Source organism: Cyprinodon tularosa, unplaced genomic scaffold (assembly GCF_016077235.1).
Source record: "Cyprinodon tularosa strain WSP-4 unplaced genomic scaffold, ASM1607723v1 ctg109, whole genome shotgun sequence".
Taxonomy (NCBI): Eukaryota; Metazoa; Chordata; class Actinopteri; order Cyprinodontiformes; family Cyprinodontidae; genus Cyprinodon; species Cyprinodon tularosa.
In genome coordinates this window covers 1,297,501-1,314,913 of record NW_024037882.1, presented here as the reverse complement: position 1 = coordinate 1,314,913, position 17,413 = coordinate 1,297,501, and the positions used below count along the sequence as shown (strand labels likewise).

General features: G+C 36.4%; 1 protein-coding gene across 3 annotated transcripts in view; it reads right to left on the bottom strand.

The window, feature by feature from the left end:
* Window positions 1-8,333: 8,333 nt before the first annotated feature.
* nos1 (nitric oxide synthase 1 (neuronal)) overlaps window positions 8,334-17,413 on the bottom strand; it is a 59,429-nt gene continuing 50,349 nt past the window's right edge. For all 3 annotated transcript variants that reach the window (XM_038293578.1, XM_038293591.1, XM_038293583.1), the window contains 8 exons: window positions 16,522-16,691; window positions 15,351-15,561; window positions 14,788-14,875; window positions 12,962-13,083; window positions 12,376-12,524; window positions 11,962-12,156; window positions 11,493-11,611; window positions 8,334-9,331 (listed from right to left, as the gene is read on the bottom strand). In XM_038293578.1, coding sequence (XP_038149506.1) covers window positions 9,316-9,331; window positions 11,493-11,611; window positions 11,962-12,156; window positions 12,376-12,524; window positions 12,962-13,083; window positions 14,788-14,875; window positions 15,351-15,561; window positions 16,522-16,691 — 1,070 coding nt within the window. In that variant the 3' untranslated portion in view covers window positions 8,334-9,315. The remainder of the gene's footprint in view (window positions 9,332-11,492; window positions 11,612-11,961; window positions 12,157-12,375; window positions 12,525-12,961; window positions 13,084-14,787; window positions 14,876-15,350; window positions 15,562-16,521; window positions 16,692-17,413) is intronic.

The following is a 17,413-nucleotide window of genomic DNA, read 5'->3' as shown; positions in this document are numbered from 1 at the left end:
ATCGTGTGTGTGTGTGTGTGTGGGTGGGTGTGTCTGTGTGTGTGTGGGTGGGTGTGTGTGTGTTCTCATTTTTGTTAAGAGGCTGAAAAGTAACTTTCTAGAGCATAGACTACCTCCATCTAGTGATGTCGGTCTATTGATTTTGATGTATTGATTGAAAATTGTTCATTATTATCTTGGTTAATTAACATCTAATGTTAACTGTACTACATTTTATAGCAGTAGGGTAAAATGCTTGTCTTTGTTCAAAAGACTGTATTAACTGTAAAGACTGTCTTTTACATCAGCCTGTTTTCAGGGCCTTTTTTTTGCCTACATATTTGTTATTTTTTGCTACATGCCTCCCCATCTTCTTGCCATATGTTTCTATGGCATAAATCAGTGTCTGTGACCTGTTTTTATTTAAAAAAAAGAACATTGGCACAAACCTAGCCTGTATGAATTTTTTGTATGTCATCGAGAGTATTTAAATGATTTTCAATCAGAAAAAAAATTTGCGATTAAAATGTGATTAATCACGAGTTAACTCAGGCATTGATGCGATTAATCGCGATTAAAAAAATTCAATCGATTGACAGCACTACTTTAAAGGTCAGATGAGCAAGTGTTATTTTTACAAGGCACATTCCAAAAATCTGCAATACTTAGATAAAGGCTTGTTGGCATGCCAGATTAAAAGTATGTTTGGATTTAATTTAAATCCAGAAGAATAATCTACATCAGGGGGTGATGATAACCTAATTTTAATAATCCTGAACTATCCTATCCTATATATGTTATGAATTTTCTTCAAACATATAAACCGGTTGTTCACTTTGGTTGTATACAAAGTTTTCATTAAAGATTAATGCACGCCGCTGGCATATTATGTTAGTTTTATGTTTTATACTTCACTTTTGCTCAGTTTGTTAGTAAAAAGATCATATTTGTATGTTTACAAGATCAACACTGGCTGATTGAAGATTCGATTCTAAGCATGTGCGTGGGGGTAAACAAGGAGGAAACCGGGCTAAGAAAGTGAGCACATCCCAGAAAAATAGTGAAAGCAATAAGGAAAAGTCCAAGATCGGGTGTGAAAATACACAAAAACATACTCAATTGCCATTTGAATATAGAACAAAGGTTGGTGCTCGATAGATGGGGAATAAAACTGCAGAGGGATTCAGATGTCAATGAAGTTTCATGAGGCATGAATTTACATCCTTATTAACCCGGCTACCAATACAATTAGTCTCTACTGTAAAAATGCAAACGAAAGTGAATGACTGGCTGAAATGAAAAGGGGCAGTAATGTTAAAATCCAGAATACTACTCAACATTGAGTAGTTCTAATTCATTAAATTTGCAATCATTCTGATGAAAATCACTTTTAAAAATGTACTTAATTGAAACGTTAATCTTCAGCTTGTGTCCATTTGAATTTGATAGGAACAGCAATTACATGTTTCCTTGATTTTCTGACAGGAGGCTCTGGGGAGAATTCACAACAAGCTGAATTTTGTAATTTGGTTCAGTTAATTCACATTGGTTGGTCTTTAATCATGCATTGCCATGAGGCATTGTGGGATGGTCAGGCTGAGTGGCTCTATTGAGTAGCTGGGTCATGTTGTTGCCATCTGGCTCTCTGGTAGTTCCGCTGTGCTACAAGCAGATGGCGCACAGGTATGTTTATGTCTGCTCATTGTGCCAGAAGCTTCAATCTTATTTAGGCTAAAAAAAATATGATCAATAAATTTTAAGGACAATGTATATAACCTTATTTAATTAGCCTGCTTAATACAGCCTGCTTTAAATGGGATTATACAGCTTGTTAGGTGCTTGCTTGTGAAAGTTGTCTGCATAGCTTATGTGGTATTTAAGAGCATTACTAATGTAACGCTTTTCCCATATTAATCATATGCAGACCAGTGACTGGACTACAGAAAAGTGTAATCAAGTGGTTTCAGCGATGAGACAGAGTTCCCCTGTTGAATACATTCATTAGTGCACAGGTCAAAAGTGCAATTTATTAAACAGAAATGGTTGTTTTTCAGCTTTTACTTTCCTGCCTCAAGCACAGAGAGTGCTAAGATGTGCTAAATGATGGTTGTTATGACCTCTATTTCCAAAGCCTATTATGCTCTACCAGTTCTGTAGTCTTTAAAACACCCCAACCTTGAAATTCCAATAAGTCTCACCTTGCTTTTGTGGATGGAACATTTTCTTGAAAGGTTTAGCCACTTACTTCCCATGTTGTAGTTTTTCTCTTGTTAGAGCTTCATGATTGTTTAGAAAAGGCAAGAGTTTAATAAAGTATACATGCTTTATTGAACCTATGTTAAATTTTGCTGTTCATATGCATATTTGTTCCTCTGTATTCTTGACAGGTTGCTATAGTACCTTTTCTCAAAGCTTCTAGAGGTTATGAGAGAAGACAAGGAGGTAAACAGCTTAAGAAAATATTTAAAACATCCAAAATGGACCTATAAACACAGTCACATGAGCTTAAACAGTTCCATCTGCCAGATAAATACTCTAACTGCATCTCACCAAGGCTTTCTTTAAACAAGAAAAACAAGCCAAGAAAATGTGCTGTAAATGTTTCTCTTTATTCATACACAAATGCAGTCTCTGTTGTCCGTGCAAGAAAATGGATCTTGCTGAATCAAGTGAACATAAAGGTCATAACAGCATGGGTTAATCGAATAAGGGATGTTCATAGCTGCACAAAAATCCCAAAGAAGAACCCCTCAGGGATGTTTCTCCCTAATATCAACTGTAATGCCTTACTAAGGGGCACGGTGCCAAATACAGCATGTTTTAATATGAGGAATGTACAGAAGGTAACAACTTCCATCACTGCTGCTGCTTCACTGCCTGAGCCCTAAAGAATCTGAGAAGATATAAAGAAAAGTATGTTCCCCCTACATTTCTTTTTTAAATCAGATTTCCAAGACTCCCGAAATAGATTCTTATAAAATATAATGAATTGGTGCTTTAAATAACATACTTTGTCTTTATAGCATTCATTAAAACATCCTTTTTATTCCTAGTTGCAAGCTTTAAAACACAGCGTTAGACAATTTTCATAATCGACGAGACAGAATATCTGATTCAAAAGAAAAATTCTGGATAAGTCCTTGAAAAATCAGTTGAAGTAATTTAATTCTTGAATTTCAATTAAAGATGAAAATATTTACACTCTAAACTCCGAGGATAAAGAAAAGCATGTTGTCTCCACAAACCAGGCAAAGGTTAGCGTACATGTCGCTCTCTGTTTGCATAAACCGTTTTGCATGCACATCATAATATTGATTTGCTTATGTTTTTTTTCATACCAGTCATTTTACAACTTCATTAATCTGTTGTAAATACAGAAACTTGTCTGATGGCCATTACTGTTATTGCCTGCTTGAATAAAAGAGGTTATTTTGGCATAAGCAACAATGAATTTGAATGACTGAAAATTGCAGTCAAACAGGCAGACATGGAAGCGAAGTATGCAGAGAAATGCAGAGGTTTGACTACTGACATCATACATAGGCTCAATACAAGTCCTCGTCACTAGTTTTAATATTCATTTTTCACCTTAGTAGCTCTCTTAAAGCCATGTGAACAGCTTTTACTATACCGTACATTTAAACTGTATTGAATGTTGTATGAATTTTGGATCATAAACATTATCAACCCATCACCTGTTTTTGTCATAATCTTGAATGGCGGCTCCCTTTACGCTTAACTTCATAGTTCCCAAAAACTATGATAAACATTTTTTTTCTTTCTTCTGTGTTTCCCCAACTAACAACTCAATTTACTTTTAATTTGGTTATCCCTGACTCCTTAGCAATCGGTTATATGGAACATAACCTCTCCTGCCTACAATCTACAAGTCACTAACTCTCTCCAGGTACATTGATCTCAGTTTTTTCTCATTTTAATTTAACCTGCCAATCTGATATGAAAAATATTAATTAAAATTCTCTTTCTTGATAAAATCTCAGATGAAAGCCCTGATGATGTAGGACTGGGGCAGATTGGACTCTTATTTTGGGATTTTTCTTCCTAGAATGAGGTGGTCCCCGTATATCGCCTTCATTTCCCATCTTTCAGCCGTTCTCAGATGATCTATTGAGCTCCTGGGGTTGGCCTAGGTTCTGCATGACCACATACCTTCTTCAGATCTCAAACTTTTCAACATTGCAATAGATTTCATCACCACCCATCCTCCAAAATCTGAGTGGCATTGCCCTTTCATCAAATACAGCACTACAGCAATAAAATTATTTAGGAAAAATGTAATCTGGAATATACAATATACATACATGTATATATAAATTTTCTTTAACCCAATAGTGATAATTGTTACATTTTCTGTCCCTTTAAAAAAAAAAGTAAACTAATTTCCTGTTGCCAGAGCTTATAAATACAAGGTCAGTTGAGATTCTGATAAGTCCATCTGAACTTTATTTCCCATTTAAACTAGAAAAGTGGATTAAAACACTTGTAATGTTCTAAGGTTTGCATACTTGCAACAAAAAAAAAACAAAAAAAAAACACTGTTGCTGGAACTAAAGGATTTGATAAATCTTTATAACAAATCCTTTTAATTAACCAATTACCTCTCGGTTCACCCAAAAGAACTGACCTTTTTTTTTTTTTTTTTTTTAAGTCTGTCATTGAATTGCTTTTAGGTGGAGAAAAATCCAAGTTGCTAATCAATGTTTTGAGTGTGCCTGGCATCCCAACAGATATATATTAGTTTTAAGCTCTCAGTGTCAAATCCTAACTACCGGTACATTCAGAGGTCCACCCTCAAACAGTCAATGTTCAGCAGAACCAGGAGTTGAAAAACGCACTTCAATGTGTGCCCTCCTCCATTTCAACATTTCACCCTGTCCAGGGAGTACCCTGTCTTTAGCCTGTAGACAGCTGGGGAGAGTAACCCTGATGGACAAGCTGTAGAGGAAGGACTGATTGACTTTCCATTAATGCTTAAGAGAACTCACTCCTAGATCTTACCATAGGTCTGTTTTTTCATTGACTACATTATTAGGATGTCCTTCTGCTTTAAAGCCGTTTCTCACGTTTGGGTTCATTTTACTTCTGTCCAATAATACAAACCACTTCTTTTTACCCTCTTGTCAAGCCATCTCCATCTATCCGGATTATCGATCGTATTTCAAAGATGAGACAGATCCACCCTCACTTTGGTGATACGTGGTACATGGCTCTGGTTATCATTAATATAGACTGCTCTTGGGATCCAAATTGCTTCATCTTGAATGCTGATCTAAAGTGACTTTGAAAACCTTTATGTGGTCATTCACCAAATGGGGTCTTTGGGTGGGGGGTAGCATCATATCCACAGGGCTGAGTAACCATTTAATATTGCCTGTGAACCTTGATGGTAGTGAACTGTTCTTTAGTGTATTTTTTGTAAAACCTACATGTATTGCAAATCAAGTTACAGAAAAAAAGAAATTGCACATTTTTGATGAAATTCCCCTCCAACTAAAGCAGCAAATTAACAAACTGATTAGAAATTACAGGAGCAATAAGAAGCAAAGTAAGAAATTTACTGTAAAATATACCAAAATCATTTTTATTTCTCATCCAGAATAAAAATAACATTCACTTTAAACAGTACAGTACTCTCCCTCGACATTTTTTTTTCCCTTTCAAACTTAGAGGTACGCATTAGAACCCATTCAGTTCAGTGTATAACCCTTGTTGCATCCTGCTTTCTGGGCCAATCATATGAGAGTTCCCAGAGTTGCCAAAACAGCATTTGGTATTTTATGTTGGAACAATGTTGCTGCCAAATTCAAGATGATTGAGCCACAGAAAGTTGTTTATTTTGAAGGATACCGAAGCTTATTAATACCGCTACAGAAATCAACACCTACAACATCTCATTGAAAGACTGTCCATGAATAACTGCGTCTTTTCTCTTTTGGTTTAATAAAGTATTTTTGAGCTGAATTTTGAATTGAATTAGTTATTAAGTCTGGGTTACTTGTCATGCCAGCTTCCATGTTTAAATGCTGCTCTTTTGCAAACAATACCAAGTGCTGCACTCTTATGAGCAACCATGGGAATTTTTATCATAGATGAAAAATGAGGATAATTTTGATTCACTTTACAGTAAATTGCAGTTATATATTTGTATATAGCATAATTACACGTCATCTCAATGCACTTTACTGAGACAATGTCTTATAAATCCTTTAAAACAATTAGATTTTCCTGTGGAGATCTCTACACTCTACGTGGACTAAATGGCATATAAAACTTTATTTGCAGGCTTGTTTGGCAGTCACAAGTCCACGTTTCATGTCTTTGTCTTTCGTTTTAAGATTATTCAATTAATATTCAAAATTAAATGAACAAAAAAGTGAGTTTATATGCACTCAAAGATGTAAAAACTGGATCGGATCTTTAAAACATAATTAGGCAGACATATACCCATACCGACAGTTTTTTTTTGTTTTAATAGGCAGTGGGATCTCTCTTCTATCAAAGGAAAACAAGTGATGTACCATATGTTGACACAGAGGTAATGTAAGGCAAGACGCAGACAACTAAAGATGCTACAAATGCATTTTTCTTTAAAAGCCTTATTTGTGATGAACGTGCGAGTCGACAGCTGTCTGATATGATCAGGGCAGCGCAGCTTGCTTCCCTCAATGTTTTGCCATGAAACAGCTATTTTTTAAAGAACATTGAGGAAAAAAGCTCTCTAGCTCGATGAGAATTGCTACAGCGGGGATGCAGTTAGCAAAGAAAAGGAAATCTTAAAACCTTAACTGGCACTCTTAAAACGCACTAAATTCTTTGTAACAGCACATTTAAAGACATCCCTTGTATTTTGAAATTTCTGCTCTTAAAAAAAATAATATCAAAAATAAGGAGTATAATTTGAGGCTAGTTCATAGGTTTGTTGATGTAAAAACAATTTAGAGTGTCTGTTCCATGCACATGTCTAACATCTGTCTCTTGATTACTTCAAAGTGCTGTGAACCACCCCAAAGCTGATTTTATGGCTTGAGCCTTAATAGTAAAAGCTCAAGTTCTTCGTTTGGTTTGCAGTTCACAAGTTCATTAAAACATCCTGGTTTAGTTTATATAGTAGTCTGTTGCCCTTTTACTTGATGCAAAGTTCAGAATACTAAATTTTTGGAAACGGATTAGCCAAATGTTTTTGAGTAATGAAGTTAGAATATGGCTGCTCATTGACACAGTTGTTAGCACTGCTGCCTTGCAGCAAGAAGGTTCCGGGTTCAATCCCGGCCTGGGAATTGAATTCTTTCTGCATGGAGTTTGCATGTTCTTCCTGAGCATGCTTGGGTTCTCTCTGGGTACTCAGGCTTCCCCCAACAGTCCAAAAACATGACTGTTAGGTTAAATAGCTTTTTCTTCTAAATTCTCTTTGGTGTGAGCGTGAATGGTTGTTTGTTGCCCTGCGAAAGACTGGCGACCTGTCCAGGGTGTACCCCGCCTCTTGCCCGTAGACAGCTGGTAATGGGCAGCAGCACCCCTCATGACCCCAGCTGGGATAAAGCGTGACAGAAAATAGATGGATGAAGTACAATATTTCAGTTTGAAGTACTTATACTTTATACAGCATTGAAATCATGATGCAAAACATGCGAGTACTTCAAACTAAATATTCTGAATAACTTGCTCAATCTCTTTCCACAAAAGTTTTTTCAGTATTCAGAACTGTTTGGGTTTACAGTGAAGGGGTTAGCTTGTGTAATTCAATTGACCAAATGTATTCCCCTGAATGACTATTGCCATGATGGAAAATAGTTTCAGGATGATTATGCCCTCCTTTAAACTGTGAAATCCAGCTATGAAGTGCAGGATATACCATCATTTACTTTACGATGTACACCTAGTTTGAAGGTTTGTCTGGTATATTGTTAAACCTCACAGCACACTGGATGGATTCCTAACATATCTAGTTTGTGTTAAATGTCCAGGAGTCTTGCCAATCAAGGACAATTAAGCAAATGAGAAACTGCCAAAGGGCTTGCTTACAAGACGTCTACACATTAAAATGTAAAAACTGTATAAAATGTAATCGACGTCAGCAGCCTGCAGTTTCAAATTTATGTGCAGCAATACAATAAAGGGGCTTACCAAGAGCTAAATACAGTACAATAGATGCAGTTTTACAGCATATCAAACAAACATCCAAGTATTGCTGAGGGGCTAAGAATTTGCTGCCACTAAGGTAACATGACTGAAGACGTGATGCAACACAGACTTGCACACTACACAGGACAAGTATGGTAACTGCACACACATTTAAATGACTGAATTTAAGAAAAAACAATCTTGCAACATCCTCATCATAGAGCATTTTATTAAAAATCAGTTAGATTTTAACATATTCAAACAATTACCCTTTAACTTTTTCCATTACTTTATTCATTTCAGATTCAAAACTGTACTCTTTGGGATAATTATTCCCTCATCATTCGCTTTACACATTGTACCCTATTGAACACAACAGTAAAATCTCAGACCCTATAATAAATTTAAACGTGTGGATTTGATTTTTTGGCAGATTTCTGTTTGATTAGTTTTAAAAGCTCCAGCTGAGACATGAAAACCTGACAGGATGAATGTTCCACTAAATAGTATTTTGTCTGGAGCTGATTACTTGATTGGTAAATCAAATTATACCTATTGAAGCAGAGACCAAAAAAATATTTTTTCATAACTTGGTGACTAGTCCACATGATATCTTGATTTCTAAATTACCCATATACTTTTTGCCATCTGCATGCCTGTACATCTTCTGCCATCTTAGCTTCATCTACTTTAGCCTTTGTGAATAATAAATCCCCAAAAATATAATAGTTTTACCAGCCCCTACACATTCCCAACAGGTGAAGTTGACAGTTTTAATACAGAACTTTTTTTTTTTAAATCAATGATACGCATTTTCTTGCAAATATATAACCTTAATAAAAGCATTTAAACTGCAACAATAACACAGAGTACAGTATATTTCTTGATTATATTAATTTCTTTGTCATGCATTCACAATGAGGCAGTTCAATACACTAAGTGCACACATTATGAATCATAATGGTTCATTTATACATTTTTGGAAGTATCGTCAACAAGCAAAAACAATATCAGAACAGAACATTTCCAACTTGCTACACACAAAGTTGCAGAGCCCAACAGAACTGTTAAGTGGTATAAAAAAAGAAAGAAACCCCCTTTTTTTTACAGTACAAAAATTGGCACAGTATTCTTTAATCAGCGTTGCAGTGTCGTTTAGGCTGTTTGCGTTTAACAGGCCCTCCATTTGTCGGCCTATGAGCAGAAAACCCTGCAGGAAAGACAGAAAAGGAGAGAAACAAACCAACGCAGAGAAAGAGAGACACAAAAACAAAGATGTAACAGTCATTACTCATCCAGTGAGCAGGGGCTTTGATGGCCAAATGTGAAATTCAAGTGACAATCCACACAGGAACCATCGTCTGTGATGCATTATGTTGGTACTTAATGAGCTAGAGTGGCTATGTGGCGCCCTTGTTTAGCTCTCATGGCAAGGGTGTATGAAGAGTAAAATCTTGAACATGTACAAAAAAACGTTAAAAAAAAAACAGAAATTGAACAGGGCCATCCGCATTCACTCTAATCCTGCTGGTTTAAAGGCCTCCCTCCACACGTTTCTATGGTTACCCACTCTGTTTTCATCTGAATGTTGGGGTGACAACACGCTGGTGCCAAACAACTCCAGGATGCAGATCGAAATTGTCTTGAAATAATAGCAAATGATAATCTCATTGTTTGAGATCTATCGCATTGGATTTATGCTTTACAATCCATACTAACCTGCTGTTCCGTTAAAAATTCAACAAGGGAAATGTTCAAAAAACAAAAAAATGTATTCTAACATTTAATTAGATGATTACTCTCTGATACACTATGTAGCACTTTTGCCTTATGCTACGTTCACAAGGGATGCACTTCTACTGCTTAATTTTTTTATGCTTACACATTAAAGTCAGAGTCACGTCAAGAGCATATTTGACGCTCCTGAAGCATGTCCATTAAAGTATGTCCAGATGCGTCTGATGCTCCTGTGTTCAACGGCAAAGAGCGACTTTTCTATATTAGCTGGAATCGGTGGGTAAAAAGTACTTTTAATATGTTTTTAAGTGAGAAAATCCACCTCAAAACGTCGTCTGTCCCTGACATACCGGCTGTGCAGCGTCATTGGGAATCTCCAGCGGGAGCTGCGGGGATTCAGCTAATGTTCATGGGGTTGTGAATAAGATGTTAAGGTTTTTCAACTGCAGGCACCAGAATAATAACAGCAAACATATTTTGCTGGAAGGTATCGACCTTAAAGTTAATTTAGGCATTAATAAACTGTTACAGGGGAGTGCTCTGCATCAGCAGAGCTGTGTCTGTCTCCCTCCCAAATCAGCTTCTCTGATTGGTTGATGTGGCACGTCGAGCAGTAAAAGTTAAATTTTTCTAACTCCAGCATCTGCTGTTTGTGAAGCGCATCACGCACTTTAGATGCTCAAAAGCTCATGAGGCGCTGCTTCAGTTTCATCAAGTTGCGCTGCTCCTGCAACTCTAGACGCGCTGCAGGACCTTTTGAAGCGCCTTGATGCGCATAGACTATTGACTTAGCATTTAAACCAGCTGCTTCAATCGTGTTAATAGTGAACATAGCATTAAAGGTTGAAGGACCTGGGTTAGATTCCTGACCCGAGGGTCCTTCTGCATGGAGTTTTCATGGTCTTCCTGACCATATGGGGGTTTGCTCCAGGTACTTCGGCTTCCTCTCACAATCCAAAAACATGACCCTTAGGTTTACTGACAAATCTAAATGAACAATTAACTAAATGTTAACTATTGGTCTGCATATCTGTATATAAAAGGGTGTGGATTTGTAAGTGGAACACAATGAATATTGATATGAATATTGTAAATATGGTGATGCAGTCAAACGATTTTGTTAACTTAAGGTTATCATGAATAATATACATGAAAACAACCAAAAACATCTAATACTGAGTCAACAGGAAGCATTTTATTTATATGGGATGTATTTTTGTGTTTAATTTACGGCATGATATTTTAAAACTACATTTCTTTTAAAGTCAGCAGGTTCAGCACTTGACAAGTGACAGCACTCAGGGGCACTAAATTAATTGTTTTAGTCAATCAGACCAGCAGTCATTGAAACCGTTAGATATAAAATAGCAATGAAAACTAAGTAGCAATTGTGACAAAATGGCACAAACAATAACATGACTTGAATTAAAATATTTATCTCAAAAAACTTCAATCTTCAGCTTTGGGGGAAAAGTTTGAAATCCAGTTTTCATTTTCTAGTGACTGAAATAGTTGTACCAAAACACTATAAGCACAACTAAAAGACATCATAGCTTCAATCACAGATTTGACTTGTTTATTTAGCAATCTAAATAAATATTCCTATTTAATATTTAATTCTGAACTGAACGTACTCATCTGAGTCCTTTTTGTTCTCCTCAATGAAGGCGATGGACTCTGACCGAAGCCGATTTGTGACCTCATAGGTGCGCAGAGTGACACCAAAGATGTCTTCGTGGTACCGGTTCTCATCCTAACAGACAACATAGCAAAGATTATAAAAAATAAACTAACTTAGGGAAAATAAAAGCATTTAAACAGCAACTGACTTCACTGAACAAAATGCAACCTACATGTATATACAATATTTCATTTATTTTAAAAGAAATTGTACCAAAAGGACTGGATTTAGAAACCATTTTGTGTTTGCCCTTTAGTTACGTTATTCTAAAGAATAATTTTTACTTAGTTACATTTTTCTACTGCAGCCCTGCTTTCTCTAAAGAAAAAAAGGAATAATTGCTTATTGTGGATCCCAACAACCAGAACAGAAGAAACAACATTGTAAAAGCTTATCTACCCCTGCAGAGGGTTGCTTCTTACCCGAAGCTTGCTGATGTAGAAACCAGCATCCTCTATGCTCATTTGACCCTCATGTTTGATGATTTGCTGGACGGTCTTCAGAACGTCTCCAGCCATCGTTACATCTCCACACACGTAGATGTGCCCACCTTCCTTTCTCAGGCACTGGTAAACAGTTTCTGACAGATGCTCGCGTAATACATCTTGTACATATTTCTGGAACAGTTAGGAGAAAATATTGACGGAAAAATCGGCGATAATCTGAGAATTACGAAGGGCAAATAGTAGATCTTTGGTAAAACTAACAAGATGAAATCCTTCAACCATGGTTTACATAAAAAAAAAATTAATAATCAGATGAATAAAAATCAAGATTTTATCAAATGATCAAAGTCGACGACAAATGTTCTGCACTAAGTCCTTTGGTGGCTTTACCTTTGGTTTGCCAGGCTCTCTGGAATAAGCAGCATAAAGCTCTTTGAACACTTCTCTGTTCTTGGCCTGGAGAGTCTCTTCTTTGTAGATGTGATCAATCTCAGACTGTCGGCAACCAAACACCAGGATCATGGGGCACGACTTAATCCCTTAAAAGCAAGAGTTAGATTGCTGCTAAACATTGGACTTTGTACATGGTACAATGCAGCTATTTTATCAGAAATAACTTGCTTTTAATGCAATACTGAAAATGGTATTTTACAATCGTATCTATTCAGTCTCTTTAGCAGGAGATTATAGAGAGCTTTTCCAAAATTACTGATACCAGTAAAAAAATTTTCTTCTGTGATCCCTCTCTGTAATTTCTCCACCTAAATATACTCCCCACAGCCATGAAGGGTTACTTTATTTGTTGTTATCGTTTTATTGATTTTATTATTTTATGTTGTTGACTCAACCTGCCAATCTTACTAAAAATGTAAATTAACTGTAAACCAAAATCTGTGTAACCAAAAATGTATACCTTCATTAATATGCAATGTCCCTTTTTAAATAAACTCAAACTCTGGTAAAAACAAAAACCTACCGTTTTGCTCAAGGTCATACTGTCTCTGCTGCCAAAAGCTTCTGAATGGTGCAATGCCTGTTCCCGGGCCCACAAGGATACAAGGTGCTTTGTTGTCTTTGGGAAGTTGGAATGATGGTGCGCTAAAATGTCAGAAAGGATAGAAATGAAAGGTGGTATTGCACAAAGTGAAAGTCATCACAAGTGAAGATTAACAGTCCTTAGCAATAATATACACAAAGATAATTTTTACACTTTTAGAGAACTTAAAACTTAATGCTTTTGCTTCTAAATCAGTTGTACTGAACCTATCGGGTTCGAATGCGACCTGTGGTCCTTCGCTGCATGTCTCTCCCCCTCTCCCATACCCCCTTTTCTGTCAGCCTACTGTCCATAAAAATGAGCCACTAGTGCTGTAAACCTAAAACAAACCCATAACTGTTTTATTAATTGGACGCACTTTGACTACATGGCTGTGCTTAAATGCACCAAGTAAAAAACATCTATTGGAATAACAGATGGCAAAGAACAGGTATCAAACACCATGCAACGGTAACTAATATGTGTGGCTTGTTTAACCTTTATCGATGGCTCAACTCAGTCTATTAAGGTATCGCAATTGTTTAAGGAAGCCCTTAGGAAGTCAAATATCTTCAAGTCCCATCTTCTAACACAGACAATAAGCAGTCATAGGGTTATCCTTTGATAATTTATGAACTTTGTTGATTTAAAGCCATGGAGAAGCAGAAATTGAAGAGGCAACGCCCATGATAAGATTAAACATTCCACTGAAAGTTGACAGGTTTTGCTCTACAAAGAGCCAAGATATATAAACCCTGACTCTGCTGAGCATTAATGACCAGTGTTATCAAATTAATTTGACTTAACCTTGTAAATTATGTGGTTAAATTCAATGTAGTGTGCACCTAAAACTATGTTTTCTATAACTCTATAACTGTCCATGTCAACAGGTTTCAGCACATTAGCTAATAATTTTCCTTGTAAAAACAGCATAAACCATGCTGTATATCAGGGCTGCAGGAATGAAGATCATTAAAAACATTTACTGTATGGTCAAGAAAAGCTAGGCTGCATCATGTTAGCGAACTTTGTGCCATGCTTACTTTTATTGTTCAAGTGAAAATACGTTTAAAAAATAAGTTGATTTTATAATCTTAAGATAGGATACCTTTTGCAGCACTTTTGTCAACTGCCCTTTTATCATTATTATTATTGCAAGCATCATGGGATGAAAAAGCAAAACTTGAACTGTTCCTAATGCTGACCCTTCCAGTGCACCAACATATACATGTATTTCTATTCTGTTTTTGATGTTTAGTATGTCCTGTTTATAGAAGCACTCAGGTATGAAAGGCAGAGCTTTTACAAAGAATTATGGGTATTTGTCAGCACTGAAGGGGAAACTAAAGAAAAAGAGTCATGAAAACTTTTCAAATTCGTTCTCAATTCCCAGAACATTGCTAGAGCAACCATTTCTAGAAAACAAAACTAACATTATATGAAGATCCAACACTAGATTGATTTCTTATTGTAAAGAAGTTAAAAAATGTCAACACTTGAGATGTAACAATGGATTTGATATGAAATTTGGGTAAATTAAATTCCATACCATGTCCTAAAAACTAAAACCTCATACCCAGCTAAATTTTATCGATACTAACAAACTCCATAAACAGATTAAAAGGATTAGCATAATGTACATCAGCTGGGGAACGGGAGGAAATGTTGCTAAAGTTCCACCAGAATTTTTATTTTTTTCCAATGTACAGAAAGAAGTTGCAAGGATTTTGTGATAAGGTTTTACAAAGTTCATTTTTGATCATCACCTTCGGACAAAACATGGCACCATCTCTCCTTTCTCTATCCTGTTCAGCCATGATGAACATACTCCATGATGGAGAGGTCCTTGCCCACCTGAAAAAGATGATCACCAAGCAATCAGTTTACCTTTTCCCTCTACAACCTGCTCCCACTCATTTTAAGTGCCCAAACTAACAGGAAAAAAACGGCCCCAACACGCCTACAAGGCCGAAGCTTTCTCTTATTTTCACTTACTGAAGAAAAAAAAAATCCCTGCAATACAGGGATTAGTCATACAATCATAGCAATCCATTAACATATACCACGTGCATTTAAACAAACTATTTTTTTAATCTTTAGCCGTTTCCAACAATTTGCAATTATGGATGCTGATACTGAAAAAGCCAGCTAATAAAGGTAAAATGTAAACATTTCTGACAATTGAAAGGAACTTAAGCCCAGGGACCTAAACTATCCCTTTATGTCTACTCAATAGGAAAAAAAACATAACCAAAAAGCAGCTTTATAATATTAGGAGGGACAAACCTTCAACCTTAAATAAAGCTTTAAGTTACTGGTAGATTCTCACCTCTGGTACGATAAGAGACCACAGCCACTGTGAGGTGAATCTCTCCTGGATACAGGTCAGGAGAGGAGCTGATGGAGTAATAGCGGGGTTGCAGCAGAGGAAGCTGAGTGAGTAGCAGAGTTGAGGGCATCTGGATGGAAGGGAACTCCTCCAGCACCTCCACTAGTGTAGGGTTGTTGTACCACTTCCATTCCTCATATTCCTGCAAACCCTGCATTGTCAAAAAGGGAAAAATAAGCTGCTTCAAAAACCTTTTAGAAGAAAGTCTTTTTTAAAGTCTTTTATACAGTATGAAGTATGTCCGTGCAAACAGTAAAACGTAAAGACCAAATGAAATATTTATTCTTTTTGCAGTTTTAAATCTTATCCCTCAAAATCATTTTTTTTTTTTTCTTTTTTTTTTTTTTTTTTTTTTTTTTTTTACAAGAACCCCTTACCATTAAGAGCATTACAATTTTTATCACTTTGGCTTTGCAACCTTGAAAAAATACAGAGCTTTGCCTTTTTGTGAAGCAACATTATTTCAAGCATTCCACAGGTTCAGTCATGTTTTAAGAATAGGTAGACAGGCAAGTAATCAGTCATAACATAGCGACTGTAAGAGCTGTTTGATACTCAATAAGACTAAAAACAAAGAAGTATCTGCAGTGCCGACTGTACTGTGCCATTTTATTTTCCAAATTTAGAAGGCCTTCATCTTTTCCTCTCACTTTAGTGACAGTGATTCTACACATGAGTCACTGCTTGGCCTCCTCCAGCCTTTTTCACACAACAAAAAGGGAGGGCGACTTGTGGGAGGCACCATAATGGGGGAAGGACTTCTGGGTTACAGCAATCAGCAGCTCTAATTTCGCTCCTGGTAACTCCTGCTGTACACATTTTCAACGGTGCAAAGTGCATCAAATCCGCTTTCAGACATTGAAAACAATCTCCCATATTTTAGCAAACATAATGAGGGGGTTAGTTACTGTTGCGGCTTAGGCACATGGTGAATGTTAAAGAGCTATGAATTGAAGAGGTAGGAAAAATCTAAAATGTTAATGCCACAATTTTACATGTGTTTAGGTGGTTAAAGATAAGAATACCTTTAAAAAGTCAGTTCAAATGCTGGGAAATGGTATTTCTGTAGTGAGTTCCATGAGGAAAGTAATCGAGTGTCAAATAAATTTACCTTACTGAGGATTTCTAGTTTTCTTTTCTGTTTGTCATTGGTTGCCAGAGCAGCAAACTGCTGGAGCAGCACAGGGGTCGGTGGAGTAGTAATGTCCAGAAAGCACTGAAAAGCTTGGAAGATGGTGCAGGGAGGAATACGAGTCTCATTTGTCCAATTACTTATGACGCCTGCCAAAAAAACACAAAGAATTATAAAGTTGGTTACCTCAGATCATACACCAAAACACATTTGGTAATTATTTCTGTAAAAGTAAATGAGAATAAATGAGAAAGTGGCAGGATTTAACAACATTATTGTTGTTTGTCTTTTGTGTTTTTGAGCTGCAGTATCTTGCAGAAAAATTCACCCCTCTTCAACATTTTCATATTTGGTTACATTATAACCGGAAAATATTTGATTGGGATTTTATGTGACTGACCAACAAAACGCACAAAAAAAAAAACAAACAAAAAAAACATGCATTGTGTTAAAACTAAGATTACATTGAAATGAGAGCAATTAACTTCAATCCGTCTGAATCATCGTACTAAATGAACTTCATATACTTGACTTCTGCTTGTTAAAGGAATAGTACACCCAAAACATGAGCCTTAATTTTCTACTCACCCCCATGCTGAACAACACTCTGGAGTACTTTTTTGATATCTCAAATGCATCTGGAGATCTGGGAGGCTGCCTGCTGTCTGCTGACATTCAAATAATGGAGGTCTATGGTGCCAGAGGCAGAACGGTCCATAAAAGTCCACAAAAAACGTGTCAATATTCCTCCATACTGCTCGTCCAATGTATTCCAAGTGTCCTGAGTGGGTAGCATCCAGAATTTACTCGAAACGAAGTCATTTAGAATGTTTTTAGAGCATAAACAGTAGTGTATAGGATTTCCTAAAAG